General features: G+C 35.8%; 1 protein-coding gene across 2 annotated transcripts in view; it reads right to left on the bottom strand.

Moving 5' to 3' along the window:
• CERT1 (ceramide transporter 1) overlaps positions 1 to 17,363 on the bottom strand; it is a 113,468-nt gene that overhangs the window by 40,103 nt on the left and 56,002 nt on the right. For both annotated transcript variants that reach the window (XM_032848296.1, XM_032848305.1), the window contains exons 5-8: positions 15,173 to 15,280; positions 14,252 to 14,390; positions 9,053 to 9,136; positions 807 to 964 (exon numbers count right to left, since the gene is read on the bottom strand). In XM_032848296.1, the coding sequence (XP_032704187.1) occupies positions 807 to 964; positions 9,053 to 9,136; positions 14,252 to 14,390; positions 15,173 to 15,280 (489 nt within the window). The remainder of the gene's footprint in view (positions 1 to 806; positions 965 to 9,052; positions 9,137 to 14,251; positions 14,391 to 15,172; positions 15,281 to 17,363) is intronic.

Raw genomic sequence — 17,363 nt, 5'->3', positions numbered from 1 at the left:
ATGTTGAATTCTAAATAGAAGTTTTCCTACTAAACAAATTTACTGAGTCATAGGTGACACTAGGAACTAAACATTCGTATTGTAATGTTACTTTCAGTGCTGAAATTTAAACAAAGGTGGAAGCAGGTGAACATGAGGCAAATGTTCCATGAACAAACATATGTTAAATAACAGCACAATGACCCTGGAAAGTATATATGGCTACAAATGCAGTAAGTTAATGTTTAACTTTATAAATTGGTGTTTCAGTTCATACAACTTAAATGTAGCTTCAGGGACGCCTGGGTGGCTCAGTTGGTTAAGCAGCTGCCTTCGGCTCAGGTCATGATCCCAGCGTCCTGGGATCGAGTCCCACATCGGGCTCCTTGCTCGGCAGGGAGCCTGCTTCTCCCTCTGCCTCTGCCTGCCATTCTGTCTGTGCTCGCTCTCTCTCCCTCTCTCTCTGACAAATAAATAAAATCTTAAAAAAAAAAAAAATTTAAATGTAGCTTCATATATTTCACAATAAAGCTAGGTAATGTTAAGTGACTCATCATTTCTATTCCAAGGCATTACTATTACTAATACATAAATTTCTGCATTAAAATCCTACCACAAATTTGTATTGTATAGTAACTGAATACATAACTTGTAAATCTCATTAGGAAAATAAGTTTAAGATGCCTACAAAGTTTCAGAGGATTAGTACCTCTTGCTACTTCTATCAATCCCAATAGATTCTTCCCTAAGAAGTTAGTTTAAATGTTCAATCTGTTGATTGAAATAAAATCAGACTATTTTTTAAGAGGAAGAAAAACAATATTTACCTTATCTAGTCTCTTTTGCCAGCTGTCCTCACGTTTTACCATTAGTTCAATACAATGAGAAAGTGTAGCAAGGATTCCCGCAGTAGTTGCTTTAAAAGTTATCGCCTCCCCTTTAAAGTCTATGCCATTAATTCCTCGTGGTGTTACATGTGGAAATACTGGGGAAAAAAAAAAAAAGTTACTCACTGAAAGTCTTTCTAATGATGATTAACTCTTCATCAAAACTTAACACTAGAAGATGTTTAAAACCCAGCAAGTAAGAGCAGACTTTTGGATTATAATTTCCCTCTTGGTGGCCAACAACGAAAATTTCCATTCCACACTCCATAAGCAAAGAAGCTTGTGGCAGCATATGTACTTTCATATCTTTTTTTCTGGATTCTGTTTCCTGAAATCTATTTGCTATACTGCACCCAGTGAACAAAGTGGTAGGAGGAATAATACTTTAACAATAACACCCTGACGGCTTAAAGTGGGACCAAATTACAGCAAGAACAACTTTATATTTTGAAAGACCTAAAATTTAAAAAAATACCTAACAATAAACTGTAGAATTGAAAAAGGTAATGTAAAACTTTTAAATAAACATCCACATTTTGGTCACACACTGGTCTGAGACCAGTGCACACTTTAAATGGCTCTTATGTTTATGTTTTATAATTTTAACTCAGAGTTCACCTTTGAATTAATGAAAAGTCTTAGAACTCACAAGATGCAAGCAAGAGAGCATAGTATCTTATACTCTTAACTAATAAGAAACCATTCCAACTGAACACTTATAAGTGAAATAATGATACTCTCAACTTTAAAAATTCGTATGTAGATATGACAGCAAAGGTACAACTCACAAAAGAACAAACTGATAAAGTGAACTTCATTAAAATTTAAAATTTCTGCTCCTAAGAGTATTAAAAGAATAAAAGTTAAATAGAATGAGTAAATATTCAGGTCTAATGTAGGGCACGATGACTACACTCAATAATACTGTGCTGATCCTCTACCCCTGAAGCAAATGATACATTACATGCTAATTTAAAAAACAAACAAACCCAGCACCAGGTTGGGGGTGGGGAAACTGTGCAGAATACTAGAAATTTACTGAGACAGATTTCAGGTGCTCTCATTACAAAAATGGTAACTATGCAAGGAGATGTTATGTTAAATAGCTTGACTGCTATTTAATCATTTCACTATGAATATCAAAGGACTCGATCCCAGGACCCTGACACCATCATGTGAGTGGAAACCAAGAGTAGGTCACTTAACTGAGACACCCACGCGCCCCAAGACGAAAATTTTAAAAAGACTGACCATGCCAAGTGTTGTGGGGATTTGGAGGAACCAGAACTATTTTATATGGCTGGTAAAATGAACCTAGGTGGTGGTTGTTTTTTGTTTTTAAGATTTTATTTATGAGTGAAAGAGAACATGAGGGGAGAGGTCAGAGGGAGAAGCAGACTCCCTGCTGACCTGGGAGCCTGATGTGGGACCCCATCCTGGGACTCTGGGATCATGACCAGGCAGGGCTTAATCAATTGAGCCAATCAGGTGCCCCCTTGGTGGTTTTTCAAAAAACCACCACTATTGACTAATGACCTCAAATAAAATATATGTCCATAAAAACACTGCACACAAATGCTCATAGCATTATTTGTAAAAGCCAAAAACTATAAACAACCCAAATGTCCATCAAAAGAGGAAAGGATAAGCAAATTGTGTTGTATCAAATAAGGAAATACTACTTAGCAATGAAAAGAAATCAAATACTAATATAAACAATAACATGATGAAAGTCTAAGAAAGAAACCAGGCTAACCCACTCCCCCCACACACTGTGTGAGTCCTTTATATTAAACTTGAGAACATACAAACTAACCTATAGTGACAGAAAAGATTGGAGTGGTTGTTTGGGAACAGAGAGAGGAGGGATGATAAAAGGGATGGAGCAAACTTCTGGGAGTGAGAGAGATGGATAATGATATTGATTATAATGGTACTTTCAAGATAATATCAAAACTGACCAAATTATGTACTTTTAATATGTGCAGTTTACTGTAGGTTAATTATATCTCAATAAAACTGTTAAAAACCATATTTTTTATTTTCTGAAAACCCTATCATTGTAACTTCTATATTTTCTATCACTGTTACCAAGATTGCAGTTTCATTATGAACTATTTTTATTAATGCAAAGAAATCAAAGGTCATCTGTGTTCTGCATAAAATAATGTATACAACTAAAATAATGTATCCTCTTCTGCTGAAAGCTAATTTATATGCTTTATATATAAACTTTATATAGAAGATGAGAGAGTGACATGAAATGTTATTGAAAAAACTCTAGAAATACAGAAATGTACCTCTTCAGCTTTACTTACAACTTTCAAAATGATACAGGGATTATGTAGGAAGTGAATTATCTTATTTTTCTTTTTTCTTTTTTAGAGAAGGAGGGAAAGAGAAAAAGAAAGGGTAGGGAGAGCGAAGAGGGAGATAGAAAATTTTAAGCAGACTTTGTGCCCAGAGCAGAGCCTGATGCAGGGCTCAATCTCACACCTTAGGATGATAACCAGAGCTAAAATCAGGAGTTAGACGCTTAACTGAGCCATCCAGATGCCTCCCCTCCAACCCCCCACCCCACCACCAACTTTATTTTCTTTCTTTTCTCCTCTCCTTCCTCCCCCCAGCTTTTTTTTTTAAGAGGGAAAGGGTGGGGAAGACTCTCTTAAAGAGACAAGGTGACATGCCACAGTTTCCTCTGAGAAAATGATACACTGTAATACAAGGAAATAAAAAATATGTGACTGTAACCATGTCAATGAAAGGCAGAAATGGAAGAAATTAGAAAATGACCTGTAAATCTAGATTTGTAAGTATTATGCTCCAAAGATTACCATTCAGATTTATAGTTTTTTCAGTTGAACTCTTAACTTTATACACTTTAAAACTCTTTTAAAGGTATGAGAACTCAGAAAATTACGGAACTATAAACTCTCATCAACATGTCAAAAATAAAATGCTGAGAGAAGCTGAGCAATTTGATATCCTTTTATTTCATTAAGACTACACACTATTTTTGAATAGTAGGCAACGTAAGGGGGAATCCCCACAGTTTCTGTAGTGAGTTTTTTTTCATTTCCTTACATCAAAAAGATTGTTTGTCTGTCTGTATGTGTTTGTGTGGTACACAGACATGTGGGAACAGAAAAATATTGGAAGGTAAGTCCTTCTCAACATAAGGATGGCAATTTGTTTAAATTTCTCACCTGTCTATTATGATAAAGAGGAAACATGGTTGAAGACCATCATACTGCTATCCATTACACTAGGGTTAACAATCAGTTAGTTTGGACTACTGGCCTACTGACAATGCACTTTCTCTAAGATACAGTTGGCTAAAAAATTTTCACATGAAAAAGTCTCTGAGCTAAAAGGGGATGAAAAGTGGTGGTACAAATTTTCTGTTTGGACATGCACAGGCACACAGATTAGGTGGAAAGAAAGAACAGGGTATTGCTCATGTTTCCAAGAGTAATGCATGTTTCATTAACACTAAATTTCCTCTTTGTGAGTTTCATCAAGAGTATGCCTTGATTTGATCAGTTAATATCTATAGTCATTCGTTTATATAGTTGACATGATAAAATGCTCTTGTGTATTATTTATAAAATAAGAAGAGATGTAAATTAGAAAACTGGTCAGAAAATATAGCTAAGTGGGAACAAGTGGAAAATATAAAAGACATAAAAATCCACATAAGTGGCCATCTCTAACATTTAATACAATTTAATCATAAGAAATGAGGGTTTATGTAGGGACTTTTTAAAAGATTTATTTATTGTGGCCCCTTGGTGGCTCAGTTAGTTAAGTGTCTGCCTTCGGCTCAGGTAATAATCCCAAGGCATACTCCGGATGCCATAATCCCAGGGTCTTGGGATGGAGCCCCACATCAGGCTCCCTGCTCAGCAGGGAACCTGCTTCTTCCTCTCCTCCCCACTTGTGCTCTCTATCTCTGTATTGCTCTCTCAAATAAATAAAATCTTTTTAAGATTTTATTAAAGATTTATTTAAAAAGATTTTATTTATTTATTTGACAGAGAAAGACACAGCGAGAGAGGGAATACAAGCAGGGGGAATGGGAGAGGGAGAAGCAGGCTTCCTGTTGAGCAGGAAGCCGGACCTGGGGCTGGATCCCAGACCCTGGGATCATGACCTGAGCCAAAGGCAGACACTTAACAACTGAGCCACCCAGGTGCCCCATAAATAAAATCTTTAAAAAAATTTTTGGTATCTTTTCAAAGAACCAAATTACAGTTTGTGGGTTTTTTTTTTTATTAATTCATCATAATTTAATTGTGATATCTTTAATTTTATTAATTTTGATATCTTTTCAAAGAACCAATTTATAGTTTGTGTTGTTTTTTGTGGTTTTTTTTTTTTTTTTAAGATTTTATTTATTTATTTGACAGACAGAGATCACAAGTAGGCAGAGAGGCAGGCAGAGAAAGGAGGAAGCAGGCTCCCCGCTGAGCAGAGAGCCCGTTGTGGGGCTCGATCCCAGGACCCTGGGATCATGACCTGAGCCGAAGGCAGAGGCTTTAATTCACTGAGCCACCCATGCACCCCAGTTTGTGTTGTTTTTTTGAGTCTCTTTTAAACATTTTATTTATTCATGTGAGAAAGAGAGAGACAGAGAAAGAGTTAATAACTGACTGGGGGAGAGGCAGACGGAGAGAGAGAGAAGCAAACTCCCCACTGAGTAGGGAGCCTGCGGAAGGCTTGATCCCAGGACCCTGGAATCACAACCTGAACCCAAGGCAGATGCTTAACCATGTGAACCACCCAGGCAACCCTCTTTCTTCTTTTATAATAAAGGTGTTTCAGCTATAATATTCCTTTTAAGTATAGCTTTAACTGCAGGCCATCTGTTTTGGTATCTTATATTTTTGCTTACATTCATCTTATAGTGTTTTCTCATTTCCTTTGTGATTTTTGTCTTTAATTCACTGGTTATGTATGAGTGTGTTAATTTCTATGCATTTGTGAATTTCCTAACCCTGGGATCAGGGCCTGAGCCAAAGGCAGCCACCCAACCAAATGAGCCATCCAGGCGTCCCAACAGAAGAAAATTTACATTCGAGGTAAATAAGAAATTTATTCACGAAAGATTGAGGCAACAGTCCTTCTACCATGATCTAAAATTCCTAAGGTCTTTAACTAAGGAAGGTGTTCTTGTAACCAAAAATTCCTCCTCTGGTCTAAAATCCAAACTACTTTAATTGCCTTTCTTCTTATCTTAGAATCTAGGGAAGTTTTACTCTACTTTTCACAAGCTGCCCCTAATCCAATTCTTGGAATACATACAGCTTACTATCAGGTTGATATAATAGTTTTAAATTTTTAAAAAACTCAACATATTCACTACCACAATATGTGATCTAGACCACATCTTTAATGATGGCCATAATGGTGAGTATCATTATAATGACTACTCCCAAGAATGAAGTATCATTTCTCCTTTTTCTGATGCTTGTCTGATCCAGCAGAAAGACCCTGTCTTTATTTGAGAGAGGAGTGACACCCTAATTCCCAGCTAAGATCAAGTAGTACCAGGTTTAAAGACTTCATGTTTTGTTCACTTTACCAGGTTATTAAGCTTCCAACTTATTTCTAGAGGTTAACCACAGAAGGATACTTTCCATCTATGGTTATTAACAAGAATTAATTTCCATCAACACTAAGAAAGGAATTATTTTAAACAGTGAATTCCACAAGTGTACTTAAAACATGACTCATGATTTAAAAAATTATGCAAACATCTTGTAGAGGTATTTCTCAAAATGACTTTAATAACCCTGTACTCCTGTTGCTTGGTTTAAAGGCTCTTTTCAAAAAAAGAGAGACTGTGGGACACCTGAGTGGCTCAGTGGGTTAAGCTACTGCCTTTGGCTCAGGTCATGATCTTAGGGTCCTGGGATCGAGTCCCACATCTGGCTCCTTGCTCAGTGGGGAGCCTGCTTCTCTCTCTGCCTCTGCTTGCTACTCTGCCTGCTACTGCATGATCTCTCTCTCTGACAAATAAATAAAATCTTTAAAAGAAAAAAAAAGAGAGAGAGAGAGACTGGAGGCTTTCCTCAAATATCTGGAAATCTGGCTATGTTCACATTTAAGAGTAAGCTACTGGAAGCTCTGTGCGCACTAGCAGGGTTATTTAAATTAGTGGACTTAATCAAAGGGTGATCTCGTAGTGAGACAACTTTTTCACAGTATATGTAGAAAATCTCTATAGGTCCTTTCTTTGTGGTTACTCAGCATGCAGAGTTCTGTTCTAATTTTGTATCAGAAAACGTATGTTAGATTGATGGGTATTCTGGAAACACAAGGGAGCTGCAGTACACAGACTTTCATTCAGTGCCTACCTCAGAGAACAGAACAAGGAGGCTGTTAAATTTCAAGAATCAGTATGTAAATTTCCACATGATCACTTTAACGATAGGGCAATATACCTATCCTTTGCTATGCCAGGTATTCCTGAATCTAGAACCCTCCGGTTCAGTATCTCCAGAAAATAAAGTTTCCATTCATTTCTAAGCAATGTAGGTGGGGGAACTGACCAGGACAGAAGATTGGACCTGCAAGTTTTACAATTTTTTCAGTAATTTTTCCAATATCCAAATAAAACCTTTTTTCTTTTAAAGCAGATTGTACATTGTGAAATTAAAACGTAACTTGAAAGAATCTTTCCAAAGTAATCCTCTAATTTCATAAAGGTTAATCCAGATGACTCAGTAAGGGTCAATATTTCAGTCCCAAGTTATAAGGACCACTTTGTAGTAAGAAGCTATCATTTTGAGAGAGTGGGAGGGGGGCAGGTCATAAGGAAAAAGAGAACCAAAGTGAAAAATAAGAACCAGGAAGAGGGAAAGAAGGATAAAGTTGGGGGAGAGAAGCATCAGATTTTAGTATCAATAATGGAATATTCCACTGTGATCTCTGAAATAGAAAATTAATGCCATTAACACAATAATTTGAAAAATTATTTGAATAGGTATAAATTATACTTCACATTCTTTCATAACTTTAGCAAAAATAAGCACAATTAGATTAACTTTTTTTTTTTTCACAAAGTCTTATTTTTGTTATTAAAAAATTGTTTTAGGGGTGCCTGGGTGGCTCAGTGGGTTAAGCCACTGCCTTCAGCTCAGGTCATGATCTTAGGGTCCTGGGATAGAGCCCCACATCGGGCTCTCTGCTTGGCAGGGAGCCTGCCTCCCGCCCCCACTCTGCCTGCCTCTCTGCTTACTTGTGATCTCTCTGTAAAATAAATGAATAAAATCTTTTAAAAAAATTGTTTTGCAAATCTACTCCAGTTTTTTCTTAAGCTATATAAGAAGAAAAGTACTAACTATGAATCACAGGTTTCTGGGTTGTTTCTTTCGTTTGTTTAAGATTCCTCATGTAAGTGATACCATGTAGTATTTGTCCATAGTTTATTTCTTTTACTATAAGGCCCTCAAGGTTCATGCATATTGTTGCAAATCACAGGTTTCTTTTTTTTATTTTCAAAGATTCCATTTATTTGTCAGAGAGAGAGGGAGAGACAAAGAGAGCACAAGCAGAGGGAGGGGCAGACAGAGGGAGAAGCAGGCTCCCCTGCCCAGCAGGGAGCTCATGTGGGACTGGCAAATCCAAGGTTTCTAATGAACAATTCAGAATTCCATCTAATAAGTTAGCCATTATAAACAGAGCAACAATAAGTGAGTATATGAAATAAACTACCTTGCTCCTGGGTCTATAAACAACTGCGCTGTGAAATAAGAGCTATTTTTAATAATTTTCCTTTAATAACACTGATTATGTACTTTGTAACACCAGTGGAGATGGAAAGAACGTTAAACAGAGAGAAATATACTCTAAGTAAACATTCAAAATCCATTACATTGCTTCCCCCAAGAAATAAACTTGCAGTACTAGAAACTGATTTTACCAAATACTGCTGAAAAAAGTGGGCCAATGTATGGAATTCAGAATGAGTCTTGTCAGATAATAAGTGGCCATTATTATTTAATGTTAGAATATGTATTTTACTTACATGTCTTTTCCTAGAAGGAACTTTCATTTTCCAGTAGTTACACTGCTTTTAAAAAACTGCTCAATTAGATAATTATTCTTGTTATATACTTAGTTATTATATAACTTTAGAAAGAACACTTTATGTAGCTGAGAGGAAAAAATGTACTACTTACACTTTTCCTTATTGCCATTAGCATTATGCAAGAAGTCTCCATCAGAACGTGTTGTAGGAAAGTCGTCTTCATCATCTTCTACCACTAAATAAAATATATTGAAGGATATTAGGGTAAAAGGAAATAGGAATTAACCAGTTTACTCTTATGTTCGAACGAGTCAATATATTCTGGATTCTGTGAGTACGAGACCTTATTTACCTTTGTATTTTCAGTAGCTGTTAGGTATGCCCAATAAACATGCTGTGGATGTCTTTAAATACATTATTATTAAAATCATGCCCATTCTCATTTGCATAAGAGATAGTACTGAGTTATGAATTATTTTATCTTTTAGTCCTCCTATCTCTTCCTACCTAGCGGGGACAATTTCATAATTCTACCAGAGGCCTGCAAGGGCTGAAGAAGACTGTAAAAGAGTAACTTGCATGCAGAAGATGCCGTAACTTGCCTCTGGGAGTTCTTAAATTTACTATTTCTGCATATATAGGGAAAACAGAATGACTTACAGGTATGATATCAGTTTTCATTCATCCTAATATGTCTGTGCCTAGACATTCCTTTTAACTTACCCCATTCCAGAAAAAACAGAATCCCCCCATGTTTTCCTTCTGCATACCTTTTTTTCTATGTACTATCCCTTTTTCTACTGCCTAACATAAATCCTCTATATTATGAATCCCACTCTTAATGCAAATTTATAAACCTTAGCCCCCAACCTTATTCTCTACTATCACACTTTTTAATGGCCCCTCCATCTCTTCCTTTTTGAGGTACTCCCTTTCCACATAAGAAATTAATATCTTAATTCTTGCCTGTATCTCTACATCAAGAGTAATTTCGTTCTACAACAAACATTTCATCTACTTTAGCTCACGTGCTCTCTCTCCAATAGATGCAGAGTTCACTCCTGTTCCTTAATCCTCCCCTAAATGGTAGCAATCATCAAGGAAAATACTTTTGTTCTGTGTTGCCATTTTCTAGTTACTAGGCTATTTCATTTCTTCATCACTTAAAAATTTTGCTACTCACCTACAACAAACTTCTCAAATCATAAACCGCTATTATGTACTAACACTTACTGTTCACTTCTATGAATGTAGACACCATTCATATGATGAATTCTAAGAAATTCATTAACACAGCATATTGCTCTGCTTTTAAATCAGTACTTATCATCAGATAAGATCCTGACTTTGACTAAATACTATTTGGATGAACTGTTCTTAAATACTACTGAACGTTTTGTGCCTCACTTACCTCATTAGTATCTACTTTGAGTTTCGTATCTTTAACCATCTAACAGCCTAGTACCACCAAACAGGGATTTTCAACTTTCTTTTTCTACCCCAACACTTATTACATATAATTGGTGAAAACAAGAGCTGTTCTGGCTAAAAGAGTGGCCTTCCCCTTTCCTTTTCAACCAAGCACTCCTTGTCCATCCTTTAAGAGATATCGGACAGGTCTGAAACTACTGTCCTAATACAAATCCCCCAACCCAATCATTCCTCCTTTCCTTATCCTTGCAATAATCCAAATGAACCACATTGAAAATAGCAGCTGTTATTTACTGAAGTTCTGCTAATCTATATATTCTCACTTAATTCTCACAGTCATATGTGCTGGATATAATATCCACTTTACAGCTGAGAAAGGAGATGTGGAAAATGTTAAGAAATCTACTTCAAGTCATCAAACTAACAATGAAGAAGAAGATTAATAGAAACTATCCTGTAAAGTGATACAAGTCTTCCTTTAAATCTAAACAGTCAGTTTAGGTTAGAGATAATGTCTTCTACTTCTGTAAACCCAATGTATCTAAGATTTTAAGGGTTAATTAAATCCTACTGAACCATGTGTGGGAATGATAGGGGGAAGGTTGGGCTGAAAGTACCTTACTAACAGTTCTGATAAAACATTTCATATAAAAACACTGAACACCTAAAATAAAAAGAGAATTTGCTATACTATTTCCATGACACACTTAATAAAAAATAAAGAATTTTTTAAAATTCTTTAAGCCATAAAAGGAGACTTCAAACCAAAAACATTCAACCCAGGAAAGTTATCATTCAGAACTGAAGGAGAGAGAGTGTTTTCCACACAAGCAAAAGTTAAAGTTAAGTTCATCACCACTAAATCGGCCTTACAGGAAATACTAAAGGGACTTCTGTAGGCTGAAAATAAAGTACTCTCATTATCAACAACAACAATAAAAAAAATATGAAGGACTAAAGTTCACTGGAAAGGTAAATATAGAGTAAAGGTAGTGGATTAATCACTTATCAAGTTAGCATGAAGGCTAAACAGACAGAAGTAGATGAATTCACTACCTATAATCCATTGCTGTCACAGACTTAGTATTGATAATTTCATGAAAGATCCTTGGACTCAGTTCATCAACTCTGATCTTCAAAGTAGGAAATTATGGTCCATGTCCTTATTTCATCTTTATCCAATATGTAATTTCAAAAGCACCAGTATTTTTCTTAAGACAGCATTTATAGGGAAGTCAGTTGTTATGGGTTGAACCGTGTGGCTACAACATTCGTAGGTTGAAGTCCTAACCTTCCATACCTCTGAATTTGACTCCCATCTGGATACAGGGTCTTTACAGAGGTAATCAAGTTAAAATGAGGTCATCAGAGTGGGTCCTAATCCAACATGATCAACGTCCTTGTAAGAGAAGGAAACTTAAACACAGGCACTTACAGAAGGAAGATTATATGAGGACAAAGGGAAAAAGACAGCCGAGGAGAGAGACCTAAATGAGATCCTTCCCTCATGGCCCTCAGAAGAAACTAACTTTGGTAACACCTTATCTCAGACTTCTAGCCTCCAGAACTATGAAAAAATAAACTTCTGTTGTTTAAGCCACCTAGTCTGTAGTACTTTGTGATAGGAGCCCTAGCAAACTAATACATTAGTCTACCAGTGATGCTATTTATTCAAACATGAATAGTTTAAAATTATTTTTTAAAACTTCTATACAACCTGGTTATCACTGCATCCCAACTTCTGTTTCTTCCACTATCACTTTTGCCCTTGATATGTTATATACTATTGATGTGATCATTTAAAAATAAATCAATTCTGTATATATATCCTGTTTGGTTTTAAAAGGCTATCTACAAGCAAACGAATGATGTTGTATATAGTGTTTACTTTGATTAAAAAGGAATACACATCTGTCTTAATGAAGGAGAAAGAGAAGTTCAACTGTATTTTTAGAGAAATAAATATCAAATGTTAAAGAGCCTAAACTTAAAGTATATCAAATATAAAGAACTTCATGGCTATTTAATTTAGATAAAATTAAGTATTTAAAGAGGAATATGGGCTTCTGTTTCTTTTTCTTTCTTTCTTTCTTTTTAAAGATTTTATTCATTTATTTGACAGAGACCACAAGTAGGCAGAGAGGCAGGCAGAGAGAGAGGGGGAAGCAGGCTCCCCGTGGAGAAGAGAGCCTGACGCAGGGCTTGATCCCAGGATCCTGAGACCATGACCTGAGCTAAAGGCAGAGGCTTAACCCACTGAGCCACCCAGGCACCCCTGGGCTTCTGTTTCTGATCAAGGTAGAATAAATATGCTTACCCTCTAGCATGAAACTAAAAAACAGGAAAAACTACATGAAACAAAGATTTTCAAGACATTGGATATTAAGTAACAAAGGATAGGGATTTCTGAGAGTCAGAAAACAAATAACATGAGCCCTATGATTGCTCTAGGTTACTGTCTCAGGAGAGTTTCCAAGTGGTAGAATGAGGAGGAGTCTTGGAGACTCTCTAAGGTGAGGAGTAGATGACAGTACAGAAAGACAAACGCAACTAGAATTGACAGAGGGCTACAGAGGAGAGCCCAACACAGAGAAAGAATTCCAGAGAGCAGCAGACGATCCCCTTGAGAATTCAGTACAGTACTATCAGCACATACAAGTGAAGGAACTATAGAGGTCAGGGAAAGAACCACATGAAAAAATTCAGGGACCGTATCCAAAACTTACATGGTACGGGGAAAAGTTCCTGTTCCCACAACACAAACTGGAAAACCTCGTAATTCATAGGGTACTAGTTAGAGAACATTGAATACTCTTGCCTCAGTAGTGGGGAAAAATTAAAACACATAATTGTAAGGTTCTTATACTATGTTGGAAAAGGTATGTTACCTGAAAGTAGACTATGATAAGTTAAATGTACATACTATAAATCCTAAAGGAGCCACTAAAATAAAAAGGGTTAAAACCAAAAAGCCAACAAAGGACATAACAAATTATTTTAAAAATACTCAATCCAAAAGAAGGCAAAAGGAGGAAAAAGAAGAGAGAAGACAAAAAGAATCTGAACTCAGATCAAACACATTCAATAAAACCAAGAAATGAAACCATGTCAAGTAAGCTAGTTTTACTGGGAATGAACTTAGTGCTATTTTGTAATACTGCTATGAGTAGTTCATTTTTGCCTGCACAACAAATAACTATTTTTTACTGCTAAAAAAGAAAAAAATAACTTTAAAACTCACATTATGAGTAAGTTAAACAAAGATCATCTCTCTTAAATAAAAAAGTTCACTAAATATTATTTTTAAATCTCTATGTAGCTCCATTATTGGTTTCTTGGAGAAAAGGTCAAAGGTAGGGATGGGGAGAGAGAAAGAAGTGAAGAGAAAAATAAAGGGAGAAGAAAAGAAGGGAGAGAGAGGAATAAAAAGATGAAATGATTTCAGATTTGGAGGATTTAACATAAACATGTTTTTCTCTAAGACTCACAATTTACATATATATATTTTTTTAGAAAAATAAGCTCTAGGCCCAATGCAGGGCTTGAACTCATGACCCTGAGATCAAGAGTCATATGCTCTACTGAATGAGCAAGTCGGGTGCCCCATGGGGTAAATTTATTAGACATGATCATGTGAAATGCCCCATGTTACCAAGATGACAGATAGATTTTTTAATGGATAAAGAGTTTAAAAATCACTTAAAAATCTTCAATTGTATCTGGTATGTGGGGATCAGATTACTTAGGATGAATTATTAAAGTATCCAAGTTATATGGACACGGAAATCTGTTACATTGGGAGTTTTCAGCAAAAGTGACTATAATTACCTTTATCACTTAAAGACATTACCCTTTAAGATCAAGAGGCTTTAAATCCATTCATTCTCCAAGTAAAAATAGTGGTAATAGCCTAATTAACCTTTATCCCTTTGAAGTTCATCCTTGGAGACAGCATCAGCACAGGCATCAAAGTACTTCTGTAAAGTATCGACTTGTCTACATAGGATATCTCTAAAGGTTTCCATTTCAGCCAATTTTTCACGTAAACTGTGGCCTTTCTGCAAAACACATAAAGCAGGGCATGTAATCCAAGTTAACAAAACTGGAACTGATTTACTCCTATGAAATTTCATCACATTTTAAGGTATACATTTTATTACTGAGGGAATGGGTTAAAGGACAGCTATCAGGTCAATATAATAGGGAAGAGGCCTGAACATGACTAATTAGTAGCTTAACAGTGATAAGCTTGAAGGAAGTAAGTCTGGCAATTTGCTAATATAACATTTAATATTTTCGAATTAAACACTGTGAGGAAAAACTACAAAAGACTTTGGGCAAACATGTTATTGGGTAACCTTTCAAAGGAATGGTGAATGTCATCTACAGAACTTTTAAAAGAAGGTCTTGTTCCATCATACAGAATCTCTGATTTCATTGCACTGGAGCTATTTTACAACTCTTTAAGTAGTAGAAAACAGAGAGTAATGTAAATGATTAATGTCCATAGAGGTGCAAATGAACTTTGCCCAGTGGATATATTTAGTTACTAATCTCTGAATACTGACCAGCTTTGCATATATTAGCAAAATCATTTCAATATATTCTCCCTTGAACCAATTTTTTTCTTTATATCTTAAATCATTAATGAATGAAGTAAAATCTGGTTATGTTCATTCTATATTTGTAAGAATCATGAATTTGCCCCACAAAAATGATTCTATAACAACATCAAATAAATTATAGAAAATTCTTTCAAAAAAACTATCAAATAAGATCTTTTCAAACATTCAGTCCTAAACTCAATTTATGCTGCCTTAAAGCATAAATGACCACAAACCTTGAATGAAGAGGTGGATGTTGCAGAATAGCCACTTGCTCCAGACACCAGTGACACCATAGAGCCATGCCGACGTAAGCTGGATTCAGACCCATAGCCAGATTCAGTCTAAAAATGAAAGTAAACTAGGTGAAAAAAAACTAAGCAAAAAGTACTTAATCATCACAAGAAGAAAAGTTGCAACTATGTGAGGTGACAGATGTTAACTAAAATTATCATGGTAATCATTTCACAATATATACATATATCAAATCATTATGTTGTATACCTTAATACAATGTTATATGTCAATTATATATCAATAAAACTGGAAAAAACACTTAGGAGAAAACAAAAGTTTTCCTACAAATCAACAGGGTTATTCATTAATGACAATAATTAGCAGTTTGGGTCCATGCAAGAAATATAAGCATGCCACTGGCATAAATAATGCCTTTCCATTCCTAACTGCCATTTAATTTAGAAATATACTGAATAACAACTACATGCTGGGCTAGTGGGCTGAAAGTGTTTGATAACAGGAAAACTACCTAGAGTAGGCAAATTCATAAGGATGAAATAGGAGTGGTTACCAGGGACTAGAGGGAGGGGGAAATGAGATGGAATTTAACAGGCACAGGGTTTCTGTTGCAGAAAATGAAAAAATTCTGGAGATGAATGGTGATATTCAACATGAGTGTACTCCATGTCACAGAACTGTACACTTAACACATGGCTAAAATGACACTGCTATGTATATTTTACCGCAATAAAAAAATTGGACAAAATAAGGCTAAAAAGATAACAAAAAACCTTTCAGTAGTATTTTTTAATAGGTTAGTCACTTACTCTGACACAGCTCAAATATAAAAATGTCTCAGTGACATTTCTTTTCTACCAGGTAACTTGTCTCCATATTCTCAATCATTCTATGTCATGATTATGGCATTTACCACTCAACTATTACAGCTTACATTTTGTAATTACAACCGGAGCTGGATCTTCTAGAAGACTGTACCTTTTTAAAATTTTTGTAGTCACTTCAACAGTTCATGGCAGAAATAAAGTTTCCAATTTCGGGGTGCCTAGGTGGCTCAGTCAGTTAAGTGTCTGATTTTGACTCAGGTCATGATCTCAATTTGAGGTCATGGGATGGAGCCTTGCATGGGGTGTGTCTCATGTGCGCGCACACACACACACACACACACAGGGATATTACTTAGCTATCAAAAAGAATGAGATCATGCCATTTGCAGTGATAGGGATAGAGCTAGATTGTATATGCTAAGTGAAATAAGTCAGAGAAAGACATATCGTATGGTTTCACTCATATGTGAAATTTAAGAAAATAAAACAGGTGAACATATGGGAGGCAGGAACAAAGAAAAGGAAATAAACCATAAGAGACTTTTAACAATAGAGAACAAAATGAGGGCTGATGGAGGGAGGTGGGTGGGGGATGGGTTAGATGGTAAATGGGTGATGGGTGTTAAGGAGGGCACTTGTGATGAGCAATGGGTGTTATATGCAAGTGATGAATCACTGCATTCTATTCCTGAAACAAATATTGCACCATATGTTAACTAACTAGAATTTAAATTAAAAATTTGAAAAGGGAAAAGAAAAGAACGATGTCTTGGGTAAACCAATAGTTGTATAGGAAATGTAATGGATTTTCAGGAACTAGAACACAGAGGATGTAAAATGTGAGTGGAAATAGTTTCTATAATACATTGTACTTAATTTTAATGATTCCTAATCTTAACCCTGATAATCAAGTATGCTAAGAAAAACTCCTAATTGTTGCTAAAAGGTGTGATAAAAAAATGATTAGCTATTATTTTATCTCTTAAGTTTAGTGACTGAAATAAAGTTATTCATAGTTGTTGTTTTTTGGTTTTTTTTTTTTTTTTAAAGATTATTTATTTATTTATTTGACAAACAGAGATCACAAGTAGGCAGAGAGGCAGGAAGAGAGAAAGGGAGAAAGCAGGCTCCCTGCTGAGCAGAGAGCCCGATGCGGGGCTTGATCCCAGGACCCTGAGATCATGACCTGAGCCGAATGCAGAAGCCTAACCCACTGAGCCACCCAGGCACCCCCCCTATTCATAATTGTTTTTAAAACTAACAGTAGAAAGCAAGCAGAGATCTAGAATATTTGAGCAGGTTTTTTAGGCACTTGGAAGTAATTTTTTCAAATGTTCAATTCTTT

The sequence above is a fragment of the Lontra canadensis genome, unplaced genomic scaffold (genome assembly GCF_010015895.1).
Source record: "Lontra canadensis isolate GAN:19392208 unplaced genomic scaffold, GSC_riverotter_1.0 scaffold4, whole genome shotgun sequence".
NCBI classification, from domain to species: Eukaryota; Metazoa; Chordata; class Mammalia; order Carnivora; family Mustelidae; genus Lontra; species Lontra canadensis.
Note: the sequence above shows the minus strand (reverse complement) of the source record. Positions and strands in the feature narration are given on the sequence as shown.